Raw genomic sequence first — 27,697 nt, 5'->3', positions numbered from 1 at the left:
CCGCAGCAATGCAAACGATCAGTGCTAGCATTAAAATGTGTAAAAAAAAAAATTTTTTAAATTCCTAAATAAAAAAAAATATTTTCCCAATAAATACATTTATGTAAATAAAAAAAACAATAAAAGATGCACACATTTGGTATCGCCACGTTCCTAACGACCCGACCTATAAAACTCCCGCTAGTTAACCCCTTCAGTGCACACCGCAAAACAAAAAGTGCAATAAAATGCAACAAAAAAGACGGATTTAAATAAACGGTAAGGGACAGAACAACAGACAGGTACAGTATATTGTTGTTTTTTAATTTTACTTTTATTACAGGAGAACAAGGACTTCGGTTGTGTCATGATCCAGGTTGGATTATGACAGATTTTGCACAAGTAACCATTTTTTTCCTTTAAGCTGTTTGCTTAAAGTTAGTTTTGCCCCCAGTGGCCATTAGGGTCATTACACTGTGGTTGTTTTAGTTCTAGTTTTGCCCCCGGTGGCCGTTAGGGTCATTGCACTCTAGTTACTTTAGTTTAGTTGCCCCTGGTGGCCACTGGTGTTATTGCAAGTGATAATGAAGCAGGTGTGATTCCCTGGCTGCTACCTATAAAGGAGTAGCAGGTGGTCTCACTCACGGTTGGTGATATTGCTCATTTCCAACCAAGTCTGGTGAAGGAAGGAACTACAGAGAGGAGTTCCTGGCAGCTCAGGGGAGCTCTGGTGTAGTAGCTTCAGGCGGAAGCGGAATTCAGGTGTCGAGCTTCAGGGGTGAAGCTGAACTTTGGTGTCGTACTCTGTTGCTGGGAGCAATAGCAACACAGCAAAGCTAAGTGGTGTTTTTCCCTGTTTGTTACTTTCCTTGTGTGTGTATTAGTGCAGTGGTGGGATTAGTTTCTGCACCGTCCAATTCACTAGAAAGGGATAGGTGCAGGGCGAGCTAGGGATGTGAGGTATCCAGCTCGTCGCCAGGTGCGGAACCTGCCTAGGGATCATCAGGAGTGTAGGGACACTGACTCAGGGGAGTGCAGGAGGTCTCCACGTCCCCGTTCCTTATTGCAGGGGCCTCCATTGTAACGGTTTCCCTTAACTCTGTTTAAATTCGCCCTGCTGGAGGCGGTGTATCCAGGTTCACAGGTGTTATAGAAATTCGCCTTGCAGGAGGCGGTGTATCCAGTCACACGTGACATTACAGGTGGAATTAGGCAAGGTTTGCAAGTATGGTTTAATTAAGATTATTAAAGGAGTCTGTGTCATTTTTTTAATTAAAGGACTTTATTCTTGGTGTGTGTGCTTTTAGATAACGTGACTATGGGGTTAGTAATGGATAGGCGTATTGACGTCTCTCCATTACTAACGTCGGGGCTTGATGTCACTTGACAATACAAAGGTGACATCAACCCCACAAATATGATCCCCACTTGCCACCGCTACAGGGCAAGTGGGAATAGCCGGGCAAAGCGCCAGAATTGGAGCATCTAATAGATGCACATTTTCTGGGCAGCTGCGGGCTGCTATTTTTACGCTGGGGGTCAATATCCATGGCCCCTTACCATCCTGAGAATACCAGCCCCCAGCTGTCAGCTTTAGAAAGGTTGGTCGTCAAAAATGGAGGGACCCCTTGCCATTTTTAATTGATTTAAATACTTAAAAAACAATGTGGGGACCCCTCTATTCTTGATAACTAGCCTTGTTGAAGCTGGTAGCTGAGGGTTGCAGCCCTCAGCTGTGAATTGTGCCTGGCTGGTTATAGAAAATACAGGGGAACCCACGCCGTTTTTTTCATTTATTTAAAGCACAAGCGGCGGCTGATGAATACTCGAATCAGCCGCTCCTCACTGTTATTAGCAGCAGCAGCAGGGGTAGGCTGATGGGAGTATTATCACTGATGGGGCTAATTATCACTTAAATGTAACTCATCATTCTCCCCTGCTCACGCCGAACGCCGCAAGTACAGATGTACTTGCCGCAATGTGGACCGATTCCGTGGAAGCATCCGCCAGAAAGCCTGTCGCCTTCTGGAGAGGTAAAGATGTCAGGAGATCCTCCCTTGGAGTACCACTTTTAATATGGTCTTCCAGTTGTTGCAGCCAGAGGAACAGGGTTCTCGTGACGCAGGAGGATGCGACGTTTGTTTTTAAGGAGGTTGCTGATGCCTCCCAGGACTTCCTCAGTAAGCTATTCATCTTGCGGTCAAGAGGGTCCTTGAGTTGAGAGGAGTCTTCAAAGGGTAGGGTAGTTTTTTTGGCTACCCTAGCTACTTGGATATCCACTTTAGGGATTTCAGTCCAACACTTCGAGGTGTCTTCATCTAGAGGAAACCAATCCTTCATCTCGCTTGGGATATTCAGCTTCCTTTCCGGAAATTCCCATTCTTCCAGCATTAGATTCTGGACATTATCACAGATAGGAAAGACCATCTTTCTTCTTGATTTCAGACCACCAAATAGATGTCTTCAGGGTCGTAATTCCTCTTTTTTGAGACTGTAGGCCCCCTGTGAATGACTGGGAAAAGGAAGCCAGGGATGACTATCTCCTATCGTACCATCCCTCTTACTTCATCCATTAGGGATAGTTGTTCCTCTCGGACAATTTTCTCTATGCATAGTTTGCACAAGGCTTTTTTGTAATTGGAGGAGTCTTTTACTGCAGATTGCAGCACTCTGGCACCACTCCAGTCCATCCTACACTCTGCTGCCCGACTAATCCACCTGTCTCCCCGCTATTCCCCAGCCTCCCCCCTATGCCAGGCCCTTCACTGGCTTCCTATTGTCCAGAGGCTCCAGTTCAAAACCCTAACCATGACATACAAAGCCATCCACAACCTGTCTCCTCCATACATCTGTGACATGGTCTCCCGGTACCTACCTACACGCAACCTTCGATCCTCTCAAGATCTCCTTCTCTACTCCCCCCTCATCTCTTCTTCCCACAACCGCATACAAGACTTCTCCCGTGCTTCCCCCATACTCTGGAACTCTCTGCCGTAACACATCAGACTCTCACCAACAATGGAAACCTTCAATAAGAACCTGAAGACCCACCTGTTCCGACAAGCCTACAGCCTGCAATGATCCTTGGTCTACTGAACCAACCCGCTCTACCTACCTTTACTGCACAACCCGCTCTACCCTCTCCTAGTGTAACCTCACCCATCTCTGTTGACTGTGAGCCCTCGCGGGCAGGGTCCTCTCTCCTTCTGCACTTGCGTGTCCCTTGTCTTGCACATGTTTATTGTACTTGTCTATATTTCCCCTTTTCACATGTAAAGCGCCATGGAATAAATGGCGTTATATAAATGTATAATAATAATAAAAATTGCGCACTTGCGGCTTGCAGACTTTTCCTTTGCCTTTGGTGCAGGATCCTTATCTCCCTAAAAGAGAGAGAAGGGGGTTCCCCATAAGGATGGGTCCTGAACCAAAGCCGGGTACCCCTATACCAGGTATACTCACTGGGCCAGGGTTTGCGCTGGGCTCTGCAGATGCAGATCTCAGGGAAGACACATCCATCATGCAGACCTTAGTCCTACCTAGTGGAGTCTTCCATCAGGGTCCTTACATAGGAACCGAGATCCAGCGTTTTCCCCTCATCCAATCGGATGAGATCTCTCCCCCTCCATGATAGGGTGTTTTTGGTTTTTTTATTAATTTCCTGCCAAAATGGCAGTGCATTCCACTGTGGAATGCAGGGCGGAAGTGACGTCACGCCTTCGGCCTCGGCGGTGTACGTCACTTCCTCCGCATGCCTCCGGGTGTCTGGAGAGTGTGCTGGCATCAAGCGCAAGGGGGAGAGCGATCCATGAGGCTGGGGGGGCTACGGGAGGCTCCCAACTAACCATCCAGCGTTGCCGAAGGCGCCAGAGGATGGAGCGGTCCCGCCGCAGCAGGAGCAGCATCAGGGAGGAAGGTCTGGGACGATCGACCCAGGCTGCCCGGCTCAAGGTAAAACCCCTGGGATGTCACCGGCCCATCCACGGAGCACACACGAAAAACCTCTTCATCCCATTAGGGACAGGAAAACACTGGGGATTAGAGGAAGGGGAGGGCTAATTAAATCTCTTGTTTCATGTCCCTAATTAGGATGGGGAAGCAACCTCATGTGTGCTGTCGTGGAGGGGATTAGAGAAAAATAATTATGATGATAAAGCATTGTTTTTTGCCTTTTTTATGGTGTTCACTAAAGGGGTTGACTAGTGAGACAGTTTTATAGGTTGGGTCGTTACGGATGCGGGGATACCAAATATGTGTACTTTTATGGTTTAGATTTTTTTTAAAATATTTATTTAGTGATACAATATATATTGTTTTTTATTATTTTTGATTATTTTTTTTTTAAATATTTCTACACTTATTTAAATTTTTTTTTCTTTTTTTGTAACTTTTTTCTTAGTCCCACTATGGAACAATCATTTTTTGCAGGCTGATCGCTTCTATAGCATGCTGATGAAGCAGCATCTGCATGCTATAGAAGCTGTCAGCGCTGTACTGACAGAGAGACTTGCTGATCATGCACTGCGCATGATCAGCAAGTTTCCTCTCTCTGGTGACCAGGATGTCGTTATGACAACATTGGGTCACCATGGCAACAATCGGGACCCCGCGTGACGCTGCGGGGTCTCCGATCCAAAGGCAGAGGGAGGGGCTTCTGGAATGATGCGATCGTGTTAGTTCGCAGCATTTAGGGGGTTAAAGTGCCAGGAGAGGTCTGTGACCGCTCCTGGCACCTAGTGCTGGGCGTCAGCTGTCAGAATCAGCCGAACGCTATGACGTAATATTCCATCCATGGTCAAATTGGCCCAAGTCACATGGATGGATCATTACGTCCGATGTCAGAAAGGGGTTAATGATTCAGGAGAGTAACTCCATTACAATCCCTCATCAAGACCAGTGGGAAAATCGCTGGTGTTGATGAATCGGGGCATATATATGTGAAGGAAGCCAATTAACTTTCCTTCCCTGGAGGGTAGAATTTGTAATCCGAAATTTCAACCAAAAGGCACAAAAGCCTGTTTGCACACACAGCAGGGCACACCATGTCGCCGGGGGCCATGACGCAGGGACAGCCATAGTCTAGATATACATTTTCTCTGTAGAGGCTGATGCAGGAGAACTTTAGCATTACATATCAGCCATTATAATAAAAGGCCAACCATGTAATGCACCCAAGTGACTCTCTGTTCAGGGTCATATAGCGTGACATGAAAAATTATTAATTCCATAAGCTTCTATATAAAAATACAAGCAGCGAGGCTGGAAATAGACACATACTTCTGCTGGAGAGACAGCTTCTTCCGGTAATCCTTACACTTCTTCTTCTTCTTCGTTTTATCATACTCTCCCTTCAACTGGAATTTTGCATTTTCAACGTGAAGTTTGTAGCCCCTGATCTCGTAATCATCAAGCAACTTTAGCGCTAGTTGAACGGATTCTATCTGCAAGTGGAAAAAAAAAAACCATAAGCAACGTATAATATATTCCTTTTTGAAATACTTCATTTAATCCTCCAGCAGACAGTTTTTTTTGCCTCAAATTAGTGTGTTATTTCTTAAAGAAAAACACGGGTATTACATACCTGGTAATGTGTTTTTTCCTGAGACATGACGGCACCAAGAGAGAGGGGATCCACCCAACAAGGACAGGAAACCTTCAAGATAAAAGGGGCGGCTCCTCTCTCCGCATCAGTTGTTTTACAGAGCACGAGAGGAACTCCGCAGGTTAGTGTACATATAAATAATACATCCTTTACACTACTAAATTTCCAACACCCAAGGGAGTGTATAATGCTAATAATGCACCTAATTAATGATGTGATCAATAGGGAGGGAATATAAGGGTGCCGTCATGTCTCATGAAAAAACACATTACCAGGTATGTAATACCCATGTTTTTCCATTCTACGTGACGGCACCACGAGAGAGTTAGAAATTTGTATTCTCTTAGGGAGGGATCACTGCTTGTAACACTCTTCTCCCAAATGTGAGATCAGAGGTAGCAAATAGGTTTAACCTATAATGCCGGAGCAGACCAAGAGGCCGCCTTACAGGTTTGGTCTATGGGAGCGTCTGCTCTCTCCGTCCAGGGCGTCATCATGGCCCTCGTGGAGTGGGCTTTTATACCTTCTGGAATAGCCCAGCCTACACTGCTATATGTTAGCATAACGGCCTTTTTCACTCATCTAGCTATAGTCTGTTTAGATGCTTTTAAGGCTCTTCCTTGCCCCTTGAAATGAGACAAATAAGGAACTCTGTTTTCTCCAAGGTCTCGTTACCTCTAAATACTGCAGGAGACATCTCCTCATATCTAGGCAATGAAGCCTCTCCTCCTTCTGGTAGTTAGGATCAGGACAAAAGAGATGGTAAGATTATCTCCTGAGCCCTATGATATTTTGATATCACCTTGGGAAGGTATGCTGGATCTAATTTTAACACAACTCTATCGTCTATGGCCTGAGTGTAGGGAGGGTCTTATTGATAATGCGACTAAATGCTCAACCTACTGGCCGATGTGCGCGCCATTAATAAGGCTGTTTAATGTTAGAATCCTTATCTAATGTTGTGCTTTGATGGTTCAAACAGAGATGACAGGAGTAAATTTAGATCCCAAGGTGGAAGAGTAGAGGACGTGACAGTCAGCTTTAGTACAGGCCTGAACAAACCTGGCCACCCACCTATTGTTTGCCTGGTCGCAGTTGAATAAGGCTGCCAGGGCTGAGACGTGTACTAGGTTGTCAACTGCAGCCTGAATCTCTGAGGGTGATTGAAGGGACGCTGTGTTAGAAGGTCCTAGACCTCTGTCACTGATACCACGGCCTTTTTGGCCAAAAAGGGAGCTATTATGAACACTCTGGCTCTGACCTCCCTGATCTTCCTCAAAACCACTGGTATGAGGCATATTGGAGGGAAGGCGTACAGGAGACCTGATGTCCACTTTATCCTGAAGGTGTCTACTGTCAATGGTCTGTCTGCTGGACTTAGGGCGCAGAATTTCGGAACCTTCCTGTTGGCTTTTTTGAGGCGGAGAGATCTATACTGGGTTTTCCAAAATGTGCACTATCCATTGAGAAATGGATTCTTTTAGGTACCATTCTCCTTGCCTCAAGTGGTTCCTGCTCAGACAGTCTGCCATCAGGTTGTCTATACTTCGGATATGCGGGGCCGGTAATGAGAGGGACCGGTGTTCTGCCAGAGTCATGATCTGGCCTCAAGCTGCTTAGTGGAGGCCCTTTGACAATAGCAGTCACCTTCAGCCTAAAAAGGGCCGGTGACTATCTGCATCAAGGACTGAGAACGGGTGTCTCCCTGGTGGTTTACATATGCAACCACTGCTTGGTTGTCTGATAGGACTCTCACGTGGTGTCCTCTTTAAGTGTGGTAACAACTCCTCTGACGTTTTTTCGATTGTTAGTTCTCAATTGTTTGAGGATAGATTTCTTTCCTACTGGGCCCAGGGATCCTGGAGCCATAATGTGTTTACTTTTGGAAGCAGTTACGCTCATCCAAGAAGGCTTGGTGGCCTAGGTGGGCTCCCAACCCCAAGGACTAGCGTCCATTGTGACCACCTTGGAGGCAGTGTGTGTGTGTGTGCGCGCGCAGGGTACTCCTCTCGGGGAGGACTATCTGTAACCACCACCTGAGTGATTGGAGTACAGAGTCCGGGAGGGTTAGCATTTGCTCTAACCGTCCCTGAAGTTCCCGGTTGTTCTGCATCACACACCCTTAGCGTTCCCTTGTGTGGAACTGGGCCCGTTTCACTACTGGTATGTCAGAGGTGAGGGACCCCAACATCAACATGGTCCTTCTCAGAACTATTTCTGCTTTTTTATCTCCCTTGTCTTCCTCTGGGAGGTGATACTCCTGCTCCACCGAGTCCACTGTTAACCTCAAGAATTTCTATACCATTGCTGGTTCCAGTTTTTTTTTTGTTTTTTGAGGTCCAGCTGCCATCCTAGCGTCTATAGTGTTTTCATCACTATTCTGACTTGATCTTGACAGCAATGGAGAACTCTTCCATCTATGAAGAAGTTGTCCCGATAGGGTATCACCAGAGTATCTTTCCCTCTGAGGTGTGCTGTGATTTCTGCGATTAGCCTTGTGAAAAACTTGAGGGCTATCACTACTCCACAGCACAGGGCCCTATATTGGAAGTGACGCTACCGAGACCCATTTGGACTGTCACTCTGAGACATATATGGCCTTATTGCCGGATCTGGTGATAAGTGATCTTGAGGTCTCGGAATTGTTATATAACATTTGAGGAAGGAGGAGTTCTACTGCTGGCCTTATCGTCTCCATCTTGGAAGACGGGATTATCAGATACCTATTGAGGTCTTTTCAGAATTATGATTGTCCTCCAGGAATCTATCTGGGGAGTTTTTTTTTTTTTAAATAGGGGGGAGTAAAACTCTATCCTATCGAAATTTCTACCAAGACATGTTTGTCTAGGAGTGAGGTTGCTTCCCCTTCCAGACCGTCTTTCTTTGAGAGGACTGCCTATGTCCTCGTGGAAGCCAGTGGTGGAACCTTAACTCCAGGCCTGATCCTACAATTTTCCGGATCCAGGTGCTGAACGAGAACCTCTCCCAAGCTGGAACGAAGTGCACATGAGAAGGCCTGTCACTGGAAGGGTATTTTGGGGTCTTTGGAGGGCATGCTAAAGTAAAAGCCTCTCCCACCTTTGGATCGTTTGTCAGAGTTGTTTCTGTCTCGATCCTTATATTGCAGTCTCCTGAATTTCCGACCCTTCCGAAAGTAGCGCCGAAAAAGGCCTGAAAATGGCTGTTTTTTGGGAAAATATTCTTTTAGTTGTCGGTTTTTCCTAATACGTCATTCAATGTCTGACCAAAATAGGAAATTTCCCTCACACGGTGAAGAGCAGAATTACCTCTTTGCCTGTGTGTCCCCCGGCCAGCATTTAAGCCATCCTGCATGGCCAAACCTGCTAATATTCCTGCTAGCCTTGCAGAATCCTGCTGAAGTCTCAGCTAGGAATACTGCCGCTGCTCTTATGGCTGGTGTTGCCTCTAGGATAGTCTCCCTGAGGATTCTTTGCTCTAGCTGATACTCCAGATTATTAATTCATATCTTAAGGGATCTAACCACACCAGTGGCCGCAATGGCCGATCTAAGTGTTTCAGCTGAGGGCACCCAGGCTGTTTTAAGACAACTATCTGTCTCTCTGTTGGAGGTTCTTTCAGGGAACCTAAATCCTTAAGGAGCAGGAAGGACTTTCTGGCGACCTTTGAGATCGCTACGTCAATTTTGAAGCCTCATCCCAGGATGAGGCTGTCTCTTCCTCAAAAGGGTACCTCCTTTACAGGGAATTGATTATCTGGGACTTCCTCACTGGTTTTTCCCATTCCCTTTTAATGAGTCCTTGCAGCTGTTAGTTAATAGGGAAGGCTCTACGTTTTCGTTATAGCAAGCTTGTCGAACATGAGTTCTTGGCTTTCGCATCTACCAGCCCCATGGTAGGTCGGACAGCTTTAATAAGCTTGTCCGTACTGTATCCTCTACTAGGAACGTATCTTTTTCATCTGAGCTACTTTCTCAGTAGCGAGATTTGACTGAGTCCCCCTCTAACCCCTATTGAGAGATCAATGAGGGGCTGGCCTATCCCTTGCTTTGCTATCCATGTTCATTGACTGCAAAGCCCTTCCTGATTTACAGACTTCTGACTGAATCAGGGATCTCCGACTCTTAGAAAAGAGGGTGACTCTTCCGCTACTGTTTTATCAATACAGGCCTGACACAACCTCTTATTCCTAAGGGACTTCTTGCATAAGGAATATTCCTTATTCCTAGTTTTTTCGATTTACCCCTTTTTTAGCGATCTCCAATGCTCTACTCCACCAATGTTTATAAAAAGAGGGGAGAGAGGAGACAAGAGAGAGAGAAAGAGAACAGACATTATTGTACTGGACTTTCTCGAAGCTCACTCACCACTCGGACATTTCACAGGACGGGTACCGGATCTGGAGGCTGACTGGTCTGTACACATGACTCCCCTCTTGACTGTGGACCCCTCCTTTTTAAACACCATGATGATCCTCCCGTACGCTATCCGAGCGGCTTCCACTGTAGTTATGGCGCGTCTGGCTCCTCTCATCTGAGCGAGACCGCCACTCCTGCACCTCCTGGCGCAGCCGTAAGTGCTCTGGCGAAAAAGGCTCTCAATCTTAACAAGTTAGCTGCTGCCGCTTTCAGATGAGAACAGTCACATTCAACCTAGAATGGTTGGTGACCCCTGCCAGCACTTCTGACAGCATTACCCCATTTTTTTTCTTTAGTTAACTGATCACCTGGTTGATCCTGCACCTGCCAGTCGCCTGCGCTTCCTGGGTGTTATCCCCCACATGCGCACTATATACGGCTTGTGGTCACCCCCGGTAACCACTACCGGTGTGAGCTGATCTCTTCCCCGTGCATGCCCCAGAGCGCGCCAGCCTTTCCCCCGGGTGTGCGCTCCCCTTCTGCGCTCGGGGAGTCTCTCTGGCCAGTTCCTGGTGCGCGTCTCTGTCCTGCCACTATCGGGCACATCACTTCCGGTACGCGCTCGACTCCCGGCCTCTCCTGGCGTTCTTCTGACACCAGGCCGCCACGACACCCAGTACCGCCGCCCACTCCATACCTGGACCTGCCCGGAGGGGGCAATAATGCTGCACCATCCCTGGCTACCAAGACGCCCGGTCACCTCCTCCATACCTGTGCTGGATTTTACCTGGAGGGAGCGATCACGCCGCTGGCCACCACTGATTCCTGCAGGTACTGCTTCTTCTTTATGGCCCAAATGGTGATCGGCGTCCTGGGCTCAACAGGGAGGGATTCCGAGAGGGTCCTCCGAGGAGTCTTACCTCTGCCCGGGCACCGATGTGCCTCACGGGCTGCATGGCCACCACACGTCAACAGGGAGGGAGCACAAAAGTGGCCTCCGTGGACTCCTATGGGGTACGTCGGCATCTGGGAGGGTACACCCAATGTGGTCTCCGAGGCATCAAACTTCATCCGGGCAATTGCCTCACGGGCTGTGGCCATGCACTCGCTCAGGGGGGGGCATAGGAATATATGGCCCCCGAGGCGACTACCGGTACCTGGTGACGGGTGTAGCAGACCGGTGCCTGCCAGTCACCCGACCCAGGCCCAGGCATCCTCTTCTTTCTTCCAGAATCTTCAAGAGGTTTTCATCTTGAGGGTTCCCCATCGAGGACAGGAAACCAACTGATGCGGAGAGAGGAGCCGCCCCTTTTATCTTGAAGGTTTCCTGTCCTTGTTGGGCGGATCCCCTCTCTCGTGTTGCCGTAATGTAGAATGGAAAAAAAATAATAAAATATATAACACAATTGTATAACTAAAAATAAATGCAAATACTAGATGCAAGTTTGGCATCCAATAATTGCATTTATTTTTAGTTATACAATCGGCCCTTGGTGTATTTTTCTACGCGCTCGGTACGGACATTTTTCATGTTGTCACATGCTCAGACAAAATTTTTACTATAAATTCCAAACATTTAATTTAAAAAAATTTTGGCACACATTCCCTTTAAAGAGTCAAAATAAGTGAACCGAAGAAAAGAATGATCAGGACTGATCAGAACCACAGGATAAAATGATGACCGACCTTGAGATAACAGCACAAGCCGTCTCCTTTCAGGTTCCCCTCTTTATCTTTATAGAGCTTTATCTTATATTCTTCAGACTGCAGATCTCGCATGATAATGCCACATTTAGACATAATTTGGATAAATTCATCATTGGTAATATCAGGAGGCAGTCCTGTAAAGCAGAAAAATAGAGGCAAATACAAAAAAAAAGGGCTGCACGTCACTCCAGAGCAGCGTGCGTGCGCCAGTGTGCGTGTATTTGCCACTAACCTGTCACATACACGTTTGTGTTTCTACCGTCTTCCACATTGAACCAACCTGGAATGAATGAACAGATACAATTTTAATAATTACATTTTTATGTGTATAATAATGACATTTTAGACTGAACGCTAAAGGGAATCTGTCGGCGCATTTTTACATAAGGAAGCATTGGCATGACCGTGTAGGCGCTTGCCTCCAATAAAATTTTAGACTTAGTGTTAATCCGTTCTCAGAACCATATGTGACTGTTGGATGAGAGCAATATCCTATCCTACCTCCCAACATTCTCAGCTCTCTTTTTGATTAGCCGGCCTGGCATGATGCCATCAAGTGTGATGCCCATGTGGAATAACGGCAGGTTGACTAATCAAAGGAAGAGCCACTTTTTTGTACGGTCTGAAAACGACGAATATAGCCAGGACAGAGACCAAACAGTGCCTACTGTGGCTCCGCCGGCTTCATTCAGATTCGCCAGATATAGCAAACAGTATAAATTTCTGTGATGAATCTGGTTTATTATAAGACTGTCTAGTCTAAAGGTCTATTTACACTAGCCTAGGACATGAACAAGCATTCCCAAGAACACATATGCCAATAATCGTGCCAACCACCCAACAAACAAGGTAAAATTCTTGTTAAGCCTGCTTAAAAATTATCCTTCTTGGAAGCGCATCATGCTAAGTTAATAAGACAATTGCAGCCAATGTGCACAGAATGATCTGTGACTGATACTTGTGTGTGAATCAGACGTGCAGCCGGCCTGTGTAAAAGGCTATTAAACTAAAGACATATAGCCAATCGGCGGTCATTTAACGATGTCAGTCAGCCAAAGTAAATGAGGCTTAAGTCAGCATTTGACTAAAAGTTGGACAGTAATGATAAATATGATTCATAATTTTAGTAAAACTCCAGCTCCACAACAAGTGAGGCTATGGTAGTATGAACCTGTCGATAGAATGATTGTTCAAATCAAGCACAGGCGCTCATGCATCATGACGGGCCAGTCATGTAGTTACACCTTCTGACATACTTTTTTCCATCAATCTCCACTGTTCTCTGTCTCTATCAAACCATAGCGGTCAAAGAAAAGGGAGGTGGAGAGAAGGAAAACAAGCAGGTGGGAAGGTGTATATACAGTGGGTACGAAAAGTAGACCTCTTTAAATTTTTCACTCTTTGTTTCATTGCAGCCATTTGGTAAATTCAAAAAAGTTCATTTTTTTCTTATTAATGTACACTCTGCACCCCATCTTGACTGAAAAAAAACAGAAACGTAGAAATTTTTGCAAATTTATTAAAAAAGAAAAACTGAAATATAACATGGTCACTCTGGAAGAAGTTTCCTTCAATTGCAACCAGTCGTCCTATCCCTGCAGCTGAAAAACACCCCCATAGCATGACGCTGCCACCACCATATTTCAAAGTTGGGATTGTATTGGGCAGGTGATGAGCAGTGCCTGGTTTTCTCCACACATACCGCTTAGAATTATCACCAAAAAGTTCTATCTTCTTCTCATCAGACCAGAGAATCTTATTTCTCAGTCTGGGAGTCCTTCATGTGTTTTTTAGCAAACTCTATGCGGGCTTTCAAACGTCTGGCACTGAGTAGAGGCTTCTGTCGGGCCACTCTGCCATGAAGGCCTGACTGATGGAGGGCTGCAGTGATAGTTGACTTTGTGGAATATCCCTACTGCATCTGTGGAGCTCAGCCACAATGATCTTGGGGGTCTTTACCTATCTCACCAAGGCTCTTCTCCCATGATTACTCAGTTTGGCTGGATGGCCAGGTCTAGGAAGATTTCTGGTGGTCCCAAGCTTCTTCCATTTAAGGATTATGGAGGCCACTGTGCTCTTAGGAACCTTGAGTACTGCAGAAATTCTTTTGTAACCTTGGCCAGATCTGTGCCTCGCCACAATTCTGTCTGAGCTCCTTGGCCAGTTCCTTTGACCTCATGATTCTCATTTGGTCTGACATGCACTGTGAGCTGTGAGGTCTTATATAGACAGGTGTGTGCCTTTACAATTCAAGTCCTATTAGTTTAATTAAATACAGCTGGACTCCAATGAAGGAGTAGAACCATCTTAAGGAGGATCACAAGGAAATGGACAGAATGTGACTTAAATATGAGTGTCTGAGCAAAGGGTCTGAATACTTATGACCATGTGAAATTTCAGTTTTTCTTTTTTAATAAATTTGCAAAAATGTCTACATTTCTGTTTTTTCAGTTAAGATGGGGTGCAGAGTGTACATTAATGAGAAAAAAATGAACTTTTTTGAATTTACCAAATGGCTGCAATGAAACAGAGCGAAAAATTTAAAGTGGTCTGAATACTTTCTGCACCTACTGTAAATGACTGGCCCCGCCATGACGTATTGAGCGCCTGTATTTGGTTTGAACAGTCATTCTGCACTGACAGAATCATAAAAACGATCTATTGTGTATATCAGGTTTTACATATTTTGCTTTTTTTTTTATATCACAGTCTTTGCTCTTTACTTGAACAAAAAGACATTATTTGAAATCCTGCAAATTTTCACACTGGCCGCTGGGGCTTTTTTAGACTCTTATGTTGTCCTTTCAGGAAGAGTTTTCAGCAGGCTCCTTATCATCAGGGGCTGGAATACAATAACAGGTAACACAGCTGGTAACACAGGATCCACCAGTCACAGGTGATGTCACAGCTGACCTGCTCCCCCTCCCTTCAGTGGCCAGTGTCAAATCTGCAAGATTTCTATTTTATATTTTTTAATACAGAGCGTTAAATACAAAACACAAACAAAAAACACAACTGTAGAGATATTAAAAAAAAAAATACTTCTAACACAAAAACCTGATTTAAACAATTTGTCATTTTCGGAGGATAGCTTCCTTTTAACCCCTTAACAACCAAAAGTATTTCCGTTTTTGGATTTCCATTTTTTGATCCCCTTCTTCCCAGAGCCATAACTTTGTTATTTTTTCTGTCAATATGGCTGTGTGAGGGCTTGTTTTTTGCGCGGGGAGTTGTTTCTTTTGAACGACACCATTTATTCTTATCATATCGCGTGCTAGAAAACAGGAAAAAAATTCTAAGTGTGGTGAAATTGCAAAAAAGCGCAATTCCACAACTATTTACCATGTTCACTAAATGCTAAAACTGACCTGCCATTATGATTCTCCAGGTCATTACGAGTTCATAGACACCAAACATGTCGAGGCTCTATTTTATTTAAGTGGTGAAAAAAAATCCAAAGTTTGTAAAAAAAAAAAAAAAAATGGCGCCATTTTCCAAGACCTGTAGTGTGTCCATTTTTTTGTGATCTGGAGCTGGGTGAAGGCTTATGTTTTGCGTGCCAAGTTGACGTTTTTATTTATACCATTTTGGGATAGCTACAATGTTCTGATTGCCCATTTTTGCATTTTATTGCATCGTACAGTAATTCTGATTTTTTTCTTGTTATGCCGTTAACTGATTCTTTTTATATCTTGATAGATCGGTGATACCAAATATGTGTATATTTTTTTTTAATTGTTTCATTTTGAATGGGGCAAAAAGGGGGGTGATTTGAACGTTTATATTTTTAAATATTTTTTAATTTTTTTTTTTTACCGGCTTCAATAGTCTCCATAGGAGACTAGAATCTGCGATCGTCTGATCGCTTGTGTTACACATAGCAGAGTTGCACAACAAAAATGCTCATCTGCTATGCCATACACCTGACAAATGCTATTGAGAACTCTGCTATTAGAAGTGGAAAGGAAGAACAAAGACGAAAGAATCTAATTAATAAAAATATTGGAGAAAGAGAAACCAATCACAAACTAAAATGTTTCTATACTAATGCACAAAGCATGGGCAACAAACAAGGAGAATTGGAACTACTAACACAGGAAAAGAAATATGATGTAATTGGAATCACTGAAACTTGGTGGGACGATACACATGATTGGAATACAAGACTAGAAGGATACAACTTATTTGCAAGAAACAGACTTGATAAACGAGGAGGGGGTGTCGCATTGTATGTTCGAAACGCGTATATCTGCACAGAGATTGAAGCTTCAGAGACTGGGAGTTCTGTGGAAACTGTTTGGGTAAGAATACAAGGACAGAACAATGGAAAGGACACCATTGTAGGCATTTACTACAGGCCGCCTGTGCAAGCCGAAGATATAGATGAACTCTTTATGCATCAGATGGCCAAGTTCTCCAAAAAATATGACATAGTTGTCATGGGAGATTTCAACTATCCAGACATTTGTTGGGAATCGCTCTCAGGCAAAACTAACAGGTCAAGGAAATTCTTATCCTCTCTTGCTGACAACTTTATCTTCCAAAAGGTAAGGGAGAAAACAAGGGGAACTGCTACCTTGGATCTAATCCTTATAAACAGGGAGGAAATGGTTGAGGAGGTAAAAGTGGCTGGGACCCTAGGAGGTAGCGACCATGCTATTTTAGAATTTTGGATAACTAGAGGTGGAAGACCTGTGAAGACTCAGACGTCAAGGTTAGATTTCAGAAAGGCAGATTTTAAGGGATTCAGAAAGAGAATTGGAGGGATCCAATGGCTGGATATCCTTAAAGACAAAAATGTCCAGGAAGGATGGGAAATCTTGAAAAATGAAATTCTCAAAGCACAGTTGTTAACAATTCCGAAAAGAGGGAAGAATAGGAAGCATTTAAGGAAACCAGGATGGATGAACACAGAACTTAAGCACATGCTAAAAAGGAAGAAAAAAATGTTTATAAAATGGAAAGAGGGAGGCATATCTAAAGAAGAATATAATGCTGTCTGCAGAACCTGCAGGGCACAAATCAGATTAGCTAAAGCTGAAAATGAACTGAGGCTTGCAAGAGATGTCAAAAGCAATAATAAAGGATTTTGGGGATATGTCAAAAGTAAAAGAAAAGTCAAAGATGCTATAGGATTTTTACAGGATGAAAATGATGAAATGGTAAGACAGGATGTTGAGAAGGCTGAACTTTTAAATTCCTATTTTGCATCTGTTTTCTCTCAGAAAGGAAATGCAACATCAACTGTTATTCACTGTCCTATTAAGGGAATAGAAGAATCCAGGATATCTATAAACAGAAAGATAGTGAGGAAACACTTAGCTAACCTAAATGAATTCAAGTCTCCAGGTCCAGATGAATTACACCCCAGAGTACTGAAGGAGATAGCAGAAGAAATTTTTGAACCCCTCTCCATTATCTTTGAAAATTCTTGGAGAACAGGAGAAGTGCCAGAAGACTGGAGAAGAGCAAATGTTGTCCCTATCTTCAAAAAGGGGAAGAAGGTGGACCCAGGCAACTATAGGCCGGTGAGTCTGACTTCTATACCAGGAAAGATCTTTGAACAAATTATTAAACAACATGTATGTCAATACCTGGATAAGAATGAAGTGATTAAACAGAGTCAGCATGGGTTTCTAACTAATAAGTCATGTCAGACTAACTTAATTTCCTTCTATGATGGTATCACTGATTGGGTGGATCAAGGAAATGCTGTAGATATAGTATATCTTGACTTCAGCAAAGCATTTGACAAAGTCTCTCATACAATCCTTATTGAAAAAATGATTAAGTATGGAATGGACAAGGCAACTGTTAGGTGGATTCATAACTGGCTTAGTGATCGGACCCAAAGAGTGGTCGTAAATGGCTGCACATCCAGTTGGAAGAATGTCTCAAGTGGGGTACCACAGGGCTCTGTCCTGGGCATTGTATTGTTCAACATCTTTATCAATGATTTAGATGAAGGAATTGAGGGTAAACTGATTAAATTTGCTGATGACACAAAGCTAGGAGGGATAGCTAATACTAGAGAAGAGAGAGAGAGGATTCAAAAAGATTTAAATAAACTGGAGAAGTGGGCAGCAACTAACAGAATGGTTTTTAACAGGGAGAAATGCAAAGTACTACATCTGGGCAATAAAAATGAAAAAAGCATATATAGAATGGGAGGAATAGGGCTAAGTGACAGCACATGTGAAAAAGACTTGGGTATACTAATAGATCACAGACTGAATATGAGTCAACAGTGTGATGCAGCAGCAAAAAAGGCAAATGCAATTCTAGGATGTATTAACAGAAGCATACAGTCTAGATCACGTGAAGTCATTATTTCCCTCTACTCCTCTTTGGTCAGACCTCATCTGGAATATTGTGTCCAGTTTTGGGCACCACATTTTAAAAAAGACATCAACAAACTGGAGCAAGTTCAGAAAAGAGCGACCAGAATGGTGACCGGTCTGCAAACCCTGTCTTATGAGGAAAGGTTGCAGGATTTGGGAATGTTTAGTTTGCAAAAGAGAAGACTGAGAGGAGACTTAATAGCTGTCTACAAATATCTAAAGGGCTGTCACATTGTAGAAGGATCAACTTTATTCTCATTTGCACAAGGAAAGACTAGAAGCAATGGGATGAAACTGAATGGGAAGAGACACAGATTAGATATTAGAAAAAACTTTTTGACAGTTAGAGTGATCAATGAGTGGAACAGGCTGCCACGAGAAGTGGTGAGTTCTCCTTCAATGGAAGTCTTCAAACAGAGGCTGGACAGACATCTGACTGGGATGATTTAGCGAATCCTGCTTTGAGCAGGGGGTTGGACCAGATGGCCCAGGAGGTCCCTTCCAACTCTACGATTCTATGATTCTATGCACACCATCGGCAGTTCAGCAATGGCAACCACAGGGGTCTCCTGTAAACTCCGGGTTATCATGCTAACCCACCGGCGCCCCACGATCATGTGATGTGGGTGCCGATGGGCGGAGCTAAGACAAGCATCTAGTTTGCACAAGTTAAATGCCGCTGTCAGAGAATGATAGAGGAATTTAACTAATTAACAGCCGCTATTAGATCGTGACTCCACCTGTGACTGTTAGGGGCACATGTCAGCTGTCATGTGCAGGAAAAAGTGTGGGCTGTCATAGGTCGTTAAGGGCTTAAAGAGCGTTGCCCCATTTTGTACATTTATAGTATAAATATGGCATAATTGTTTGACAGATGTGGATCTCAGACCTGAGACCTACACTGATTATGAGAAGAGTGCCAAAAACATGTGTAAAAGAATAGAGAAAGCTGTGCATGTGGAGACAGACCAATATGTATCAGACATTTGAAAAGGAGGCGATCAGAATAACGCCTTTAAAAAGGTTGGCTACTACTTTTTTTTTTTTTTTAATTGATGGCTTATGCTTAGGATAGGCCATCCATATCTGATCGGTGAGCGTTCATCACCTGGCATTCCGACAATCTGCTGTTGGACGGAACTTTTCAGACGCTACTGGAACATGGCAACGCCATCAAAACTATAGTGGCTGCAGCCAGGGAGATGCAGCTCCACCCCCTATTTATTTCTGCAGTACCCATGCACGGCCACTGTAGTTTTGACTGCGCTGTTCCAGCAACATCTGATAAATTCCAGCTGGCACCAGTAACAGCCAATTGGTGTGGCTGCCGGGTGTCGCACCCACACTGATCAGCTATTGATGGCCATCAATATCCTGTGCCTCAGTATTCAATATCAAACCTGTCCAGAATACAGACGTGGGCTTGGACTATCTAGAAACCTATGCAACACCCTAGGCCACAGAAACTTTTTAATTTACTTTTCACTAGTTTTATAAATGTCCCGGATGCGTAGTACTAAACCCTGTTAAACTCAGGTCAGATAAAATCTAATACATAAGACGGCATCCACTTTGCCACAAGAACAAGCCTTGCGGTAGCCATACATCTTACCATCAGGACGGGATCTGAGCCGACTGAGGAAGGCAGGATGTATGTTCCTTTAATAAATGCTTCCCGGCATCCCCCAATACCCGGATTAATAGGAGTCTATACATCACCTGGGTCCGCTTTCCTCTTCTCTCCCTTTGCTTTCTGGTCACTCTGTTCTGGTTCAGGTTTGGGGTCTTTCTTAGGCTTTTGCTCTTCTTTCATTTCCTTCGGGGCTGCAGACGGCTCAGTGTTCTCATTCTCAGAAGCAGTGTACCCATAATTTGCCTGATACATCGCCAGGAAATCTTCCGTTATCTAATCAAAAGAAATCACAAAACCTACAATAAAAACGTTTATCATTCTCATCAAAAAACAGCCCAAAAATCTAGATACCACTGAAGTTTTAGACACATGGTCTTGCTATAGATGTTGCATAGGAACTCCAGAAATGTAAGCAAAATGGTCCCCCCCCCACCCCTTATCACGTACACGTTTATGTAGATAAGCATGTTCTCTTTGGGGAGGGAAAAGTAGATGCTTTACCAGCAGGTTATCTTCCCCAAGAGAAGGATCAGGCAGGTTCAAACTGAAGATGCCCACTCCGTCTTCCCACCCAGACACCTGAGACAGGCGGAGGGGTACATATTAGGAGGTGAAGCGAATCCTGCAGAAATTGGTGGGTTCAAACAATGTTCCTCTAATATGCATCTGTCCATCAACATATAGAATTTCAAGGTCTATGGAGGGAAAAGAATGCAGATCAGTCACAAAAACGTATCCGAGAGTCTCTTCACAATGCGAGTGGGCTATACCTCTAACATAGACCGGACACTGGCAAAATGAACATATAAATTGGGATATATTTTGGGGGGTTTTATGGTGGTCCAGAAAAACAAGCTACTGCAGTTTTCTATACAGAAAAAAAAATTATGTTTCTCTACACCAAACTTGGATGCCAAAAGAACAATTTGTAGCACGATTGTGAGCCATGTCTGATCTATGCATAAGGAGCTTTTCTGGTACTCAAGCTAAACATACGAGAACACAGACACCAACAAGATCAGTCAGATTTGGGTGTTTCATGCCACCCATACAGACTACTGTCCAATTATGCAGAATCCATCCAGCCTGGGTCACGGCTTACACCTAAGGCCTCTTTCACACTACCGTGTTCTCTCTTTTTTTTTTTTCCTCTCTCTCTCTCAAAGCTGTCACAAAGACTGCGATAGACCGCAGTGCTCATCCAACTCCAGGCTGTTCTGTATGGAGGTTTTGTAGAGCCAGAAATGTAACACCGGGGATAAGACTAGCAGAGAACTGGAGCCAAATACTTAATTCCTGGAAATGGCGACCACAAGGGCAGAGGCAAGGAACACCGTTACCAGTTCAGCCGCCTGCCAGGAAACGGGATGTACTCATCCACTGCACATAAACGTGTCCGGACGGCAAATATCCAGGAAGAATAAAGAATGTACTGTACATCTTAAAATCCACACCTCCATGCAAGTTGGAGAGAAGTCCCCCAAACCAGCTGATTTCTAGGGTGTGTAGGCCTCCTGACTCTCCCCCAAACAGATTGTGTCGGGGGACAGACGTATAGGGCGGTTGGAATTCAATCCTCCAATCCTTTTGCTCCGTGGACTGATCACAATCTTCTGAACGCGTCTCGCGCCTGATCAGGAGTCCTTGGCTGATCAGTCGCTCCTGTATATGGGGGAGGGGGGGTTGGAAGCTGTCAGCTGAACCATGGCTCCGCTGACTGCTCTCCATCGTGTATGGCCGGCTTTAGGTTGGGGAGATTTTGGCCACCACTCTGGTCTTGCAGCAAATATCTCTATGCGTAGCTGCTACATTGAAGCATTATGCAGGTGATTGACATGGCAATGTCACCACCAGAGTACAGCAATGGCCAGCAAGTCACAAAAATTCAGAATTAATGGGATTTCTTTGCTATTTGCTTTTGGCAGCACCTTTCAGGTTGTAGTACGACCTCATTCACCTGCATTATACAGCAATGCCGTCTGTGTCGCAGCCAAAGTCGCCTTATAGCTGTGGATTCTGTACTAACGTACAATGGGGTAAACTTTTTGCACCTGTCTTATACACAGATGATAAATCGGTATTGTAGAAGTCCATTTAACTCTTTAAATTTTGTCAATACCTCTACATGATGTTGGCGGATGAGAACATTCTGGTTTACATCCAGAAGATTAAAAGGGAAAGGTGACGTTTATTTTCAAGATTGTCTTTATAACCCTCCCCTTTTCTTCATCCCATAATGGGTTTTCCGCATAACGTCTAGGGATTCAGAAATTAATGGGCATTGCTTGCATAGGGCGCTGTATACTGGGCCTTGCTCATTTAGAGCGCTGTATGCTGGGCATGCTTGTATAGGGGGGCAGTATAATGGGAATGGCTCGCATAGAGCACAGTATAATTGGCATGGCTTCTATAGGGGCCTGTATAGAGGGCCTGACTTGTGTAGGATGCTGTATACTGGCCTGGCTTCTATAGGGGGCTGTATAATAGGTATGGCTCGCATAGAGTGCTGTATATTGGGCCTGGCTTGTATAGGGCGCTGTATACTGTGCCTGGCTAATATAGGGCGCTGTATACTGGGTATGGCTTGTATGGGGCGCTGTATACTCGATATGACTTTAATAGGGGGCTGTATACCGGGCATGGCTTGTATAGGGGGCTGTATAATGGGCATGGCTCGGATAGAGCGCTGTATAATGGGTATTGCTTGTAATGGGGATGCTGTATACTGGGCATGGCTTGTATAGGGGGCTGTATACTGGGCCTGGCTTGTAAATGGGGGCTGTATAATGGGCATGGCTTGTACAGGGGGCTGTATAATGGGCATGGCTTGTACAGGGCTCTATACACTGGGCCTGCCTTGTATAGGGGACTGTATACTGGGCTTGGCTTGTATAGGATGCTGTATACTGGGCCCGGCTTGTAAACTTAAAAGGGGGCTATATAGTCGGCATGGCTTGTATAGGGGGCTGTATAATGGGCATGGCTTGTATAGGGTGCTGTATACTGGGCATGGCTTGTATAAGGGCTGTATAATGGGTATGGCTTGTATAGGGGGACTGTATAATGGACCTGGCTTGTGTAGGGGGCTGTATAAGGGGCCTGACTTGTATAGGGGGCCGTATAATGGGCATGGCTTCTATAGGGGACAGTATAGAGGGCCTGACTTGTGTAGGACGCTGTATACTGGGCCTGGCTTGTATAGGGGGCTGTATAATGGGTATAGCTCGCATAGAGCGCTGTATACTGGGCATGGCTTGTATAGGGGGCTGTATACTGTGCCTGGCTAGTATAGGGAGCTGTATATGGGTATGGCTTGTATAGGGGGCTGTATAATGGGCATGGCTTGTATAGGGGGCTGTATACTGGGCCTGGCTTGTATAGGAGGCTGTATACTGGGCTTGGCTTGTATGGGGCGCTGTATACTGGTTATGACTTGTACAGGGGGCTGTATATCGGGCATGGCTTGTATAGAGCTCTGTATACTTGGCATGGCTTGTATAGGGTGCTGTATACTGGGCCTGGCTTGTTTAGGGGTTGTATAATGGGCCTTGCTTGTATAGGGGGCTGTATAATGGGCATGGCTTCTATAGGGCGCTGTATACTGGGCATGGTTTGTATAGGGGGCTGTATAATGGGTATGGCTTGTATAGGGGGAGTGTATAATGAGCCTGGCTTGCATAGGGGGCTGTATAATGGGCCTGGCTTGCATAGGGGGCTGTATAATGGGCCTGGCTTGCAAAGGGGGCTGTATAATGGGTATTGCTTGTATAGGGGGCTGTATATTGGTTCTTGCTTGTATAGGGGGCTGTATAATGGGCCTGGCTGGTATAGGGGGCTGTATAATGGATATAACTTGTATAGGGTGCAGTATAATGGTCCTGGCTTGTATAGGGGGCTGTATAATGGGTATTGCTTGTATAGCGGGGCTGTATATTGGTTCTGGCTTGTATAGGGGACTGTATAATGGGCCTGGCTTGTATAGGGGGGCTGTATATAGGTCCTGGCTTGTATAGGGGGCTGTATAATGGTCCTGGCTTGTATAGGGGGCTGTATAATGGTCCTGGCTTGTATAGGGGGACTGTATAATGGGCCTGGCTTGCATAGGGGGCTGTATAATGGGCCTGGCTGGTATAGGGGGCTGTATAATGGATATAACTTGTATAGGGTGCAGTATAATGGTCCTGGCTTGTATAGGGGGCTGTATAATAATAATAATAATAATAATAATCTTTATTTTTATATAGCGCTAACATATTCCGCAGCGCTTTACAGTTTGCACATATTTTCATCACTGTCCCTGATGGGGCTCACAATCTAAATTCCCTATCAGTATGTTTTTGGAGTGTGGGAGGAAACCGGAGTGCCCGGAGAAAACCCACGCAAACACGGGGAGAACATACAAACTCCTTGCAGATGTCGTCCTTGGTGGGATTCGAACCCAGGACTCCAGCGCTGCAAGGCTGCAGCGCTAACCACTGAGCCACCGTGCTGCCCTATGGGTATTGCTTGTATAGCGGGGCTGTATATTGGTTCTGGCTTGTATAGGGGGCTGTATAATGGGCCTGGCTTGTATAGGGGGGCTGTATATAGGTCCTGGCTTGTATAGGGGGCTGTATAATGGTCCTGGCTTGTATAGGGGGACTGTATAATGGGCCTGGCTTGCATAGGGGGACTGTATAATGGGCCTGGCTTGCATAGGGGGACTGTATAATGGGCCTGGCTTGCATAGGGGGCTGTATAATGGGCCTGGCTTGCATAGGGGGCTGTATAATGGGTATTGCTTGTATAGGGGGGCTGTATATTGGTTCTTGCTTGTATAGGGGGCTGTATAATGGGCCTGGCTGGTATAGGGGGCTGTATAATGGATATAACTTGTATAGGGTGCAGTATAATGGTCCTGGCTTGTATAGGGGGCTGTATAATGGGTATTGCTTGTATAGCGGGGCTGTATATTGGTTCTGGCTTGTATAGGGGGCTGTATAATGGGCCTGGCTTGTATAGGGGGGCTGTATATAGGTCCTGGCTTGTATAGGGGGCTGTATAATGGTCCTGGCTTGTATAGGGGGACTGTATAATGGGCCTGGCTTGTATAGGGGGACTGTATAATGGGCCTGGCTTGCATAGGGGGCTGTATAATGGGCCTGGCTTGCATAGGGGGCTGTATAATGGGTATTGCTTGTATAGGGGGGCTGTATATTGGTTCTTGCTTGTATAGGGGGCTGTATAATGGGCCTGGCTGGTATAGGGGGCTGTATAATGGATATAACTTGTATAGGGTGCAGTATAATGGGCCTGGCTTGTATAGGGGGCTGTATAATGGGTATTGCTTGTATAGCGGGGCTGTATATTGGTTCTGGCTTGTATAGGGGACTGTATAATGGGCCTGGCTGGTATAGGGGGCTGTATAATGGATATAACTTGTATAGGGTGCAGTATAATGGTCCTGGCTTGTATAGGGGGCTGTATAATGGGTATTGCTTGTATAGCGGGGCTGTATATTGGTTCTGGCTTGTATAGGGGGCTGTATAATGGGCCTGGCTTGTATAGGGGGGCTGTATATTGGTCCTGGCTTGTATAGGGGGCTGTAAAATGGGCCTGGCTTGTATAGGGGGCTGTATAATGGGTATTGCTTGTATAGCGGGGCTGTGTATTAGTTCTGGCTTGTATAGGGGGCTGTATAATGGGCCTGGCTGGTATAGGGGGCTGTATAATGGATATAACTTGTACAGGGTGCAGTATAATGGGTATTGCATACCAGTTATGACTTGTATTGTTTAAGATTATTGTACTTGTTTTTATGTATACCCCTCCTCACATGTAAAGCGCCATGGAATAAATGGCGCTATAACAATTAATAATAATAATAATAATAATTGCTTGTATAGCGGGGCTGTATATTGGTTGTGGCTTGTATAGGGGGCTGTATAACAGGCCTGGCTTGTATAGGGGGCTATAGATTAGAAAAATAAAATGCAGGAGAGATATAGGATATAAAGATTGCGCAAATGATAATGGCCAAGTTCCGCCGTCACTGGCGCCTGAAGCGGTGTAATGAAGACAAGTGTATCACGTATGAGAAAAACTGATGCCACTCGGACAACACTGGAAAGCTGGTTCATGTCTATGGCATGTTCACCATTGATAAATATGCAGCAGATCGCCAGCACCATAAATACAACATGGCAGCGCCCCCTGCAGGATAATACCCTATATTACACATTTACACCCCTTCATTACCGGACTCTGGAGAACAACAGAGCCATGTCCGCAGCATGCCAGCACCTGGCACTCACCTTGGGGAACCAGGCTTTCTTGTCCAGGTCCCATTCATATTCTGTGCCATCAGAGGGGTCTTTGAAGGTATAGGGGTCCTGTCCGTCCTCATGTTCCCGATTTCCGTACAGTTGCTGGAGCCGCAGCTGCTCGTGAAACGCTTCGTTGCTGTCCATCTGCTTTGCGGTCCACAAGGGGTTAACGGAGCAGAACAACAAATAATGCGCCGAAAACCCGACGGCAAATGCAACAGGGACGCCTCTGGACTTTCCAGGTGCGCGGTACGCATGCCCAATGACATCTCAGCTCCTGCGCGTGCGCCAGGCAAGCGCAGACTTCAGATCTGAAACGGAGCATGCGCGGCAAAGCGATGTCACGTGATCGAGCACTATAAAATGCGACGAATTTCTGTAGCACAGCGTGTGCCGCCTCATTCTGGGGAATGTAGGGGGGGGTCTCCAGCATGACTGCTATGTCTCTGACTGGTATGGTATCGGCTCCCACCTTCTGCTGAGGCCTCAACACAGACCTTTCCATAGCAGAATCTGCGCATGTGCTGGCAGCTTTAGGGCCCATCTACAAATTTGAAGGCTTTATCTCCTCTTACGTGATGAGCAGCAGCTTTATCATTGTTTTATAGCCGTATGAGGGCTTGGTCTATGATAACAACACGTTTTACCACATAATGTACTGAAAAATGAAGGAAAAATTTGAAATGGTGAAAACTGCAATCCCACCATTGTTTTCTGGGGTTTTATTTTTGCCGCAGTCATTATGCAGTAAAAATGATCCAGCAGCGTGGTTATCAAGGTCCGTACAATAAGGGTGGGTTTCCACGGCCCGAATCCTTCAGGATTGGCTGCTGATTGGACTCTGAGTACAGCCGCAGCGTCCAGATGTTACAGCAGAGTGGAGGGGATTTCATGAAATCCCTTCTCCACTGTGTGCACGGCCACCTCTCGTGGCAGACCTGCGTAAGCGGACAGGTGGCGCCTCTTTCTAGACCACAGCATGTCCATGTTGCGGAGACACTCAGTCTCAAAGATAAATATCACAGTCCGATGTATAGGACACTGATTCTGCATGTGTTCAGTGAGCACATGCAGCATCACCGTGCATACAACAGGGGGCAGCACTTTGGGTGTGTATCCGCTGCGTCCAAAGCGAAGGGATTCCGCCCCATGGAAACATACCCTTACATTTAGTTTATATAATATATCTTATATTGTTTTATTTTTTGTTTTCTGCCTGTGTTTAACCTTCAGTTTGTCGCACCAAAATACTTGCACTAGTCTGTGTTCACATGCAGTGTCTTTGCTGCTTTTTTTTTTTCAGCAGGCAAAACCTGCTCCCTACCTGCTTACAGTTTTTTGTTGCATTTTAACTGCAAATTGTCATTTGTCTACAGTACACTTAATAAATAACACTGGGGAACGCAATTTTTTAGGAGTTAGGTCAGACAACTGTTCTTAATTAATTTTTGGATGCTGAATCCAGAAATGATCTCAGTTTTTCTCTATCACGTCAAGTTTTTGAACTATAGGGTTTTTGTCTTCTCAAAAATATGTAAACTACTGTACCTAAAAAGTTTTGTTTTTTTTTAAATAGTACAAATATGAACAAAGAATGAAATATATAAGAAATAGGCATGACAAATATGTTTTTTAACACTATCATGTTTTTTACAAAGGATATATATATATATATATATATGCAAGTATTTAAGGTAAAAATGTACATTTATAGCTTTTTCTGGAGTGTTTAACTTGAGGACTATCACGTTTGATGCTCCAGCAATAGTCAGCCATCATATGTACATCCCATCT

At 44.8% G+C, this 27,697-nt stretch overlaps 1 protein-coding gene across 1 annotated transcript in view; it reads right to left on the bottom strand.

Moving 5' to 3' along the window:
- HTATSF1 (HIV-1 Tat specific factor 1) overlaps positions 1-26,189 on the bottom strand; it is a 35,058-nt gene extending 8,869 nt beyond the window's left edge. Inside the window, exons 1-5 of the mRNA XM_073543551.1 lie at positions 25,892-26,189; positions 19,685-19,871; positions 11,857-11,904; positions 11,604-11,758; positions 5,257-5,420 (exon numbers count right to left, since the gene is read on the bottom strand). Of these exons, the coding sequence (XP_073399652.1) occupies positions 5,257-5,420; positions 11,604-11,758; positions 11,857-11,904; positions 19,685-19,871; positions 25,892-26,047 (710 nt within the window). The 5' untranslated portion in view covers positions 26,048-26,189. The remainder of the gene's footprint in view (positions 1-5,256; positions 5,421-11,603; positions 11,759-11,856; positions 11,905-19,684; positions 19,872-25,891) is intronic.
- Between the last annotated feature and the right edge of the window lie 1,508 nt (positions 26,190-27,697).

This window comes from Dendrobates tinctorius, unplaced genomic scaffold (assembly GCF_039654945.1).
Source record: "Dendrobates tinctorius isolate UK_male_01 unplaced genomic scaffold, ASM3965494v1 ptg000133l, whole genome shotgun sequence".
Lineage (NCBI taxonomy): Eukaryota > Metazoa > Chordata > Amphibia > Anura > Dendrobatidae > Dendrobates > Dendrobates tinctorius.
The sequence above is the reverse complement of the archived record's forward strand: the minus strand, read 5'-3'. Positions and strand labels throughout refer to the sequence as shown.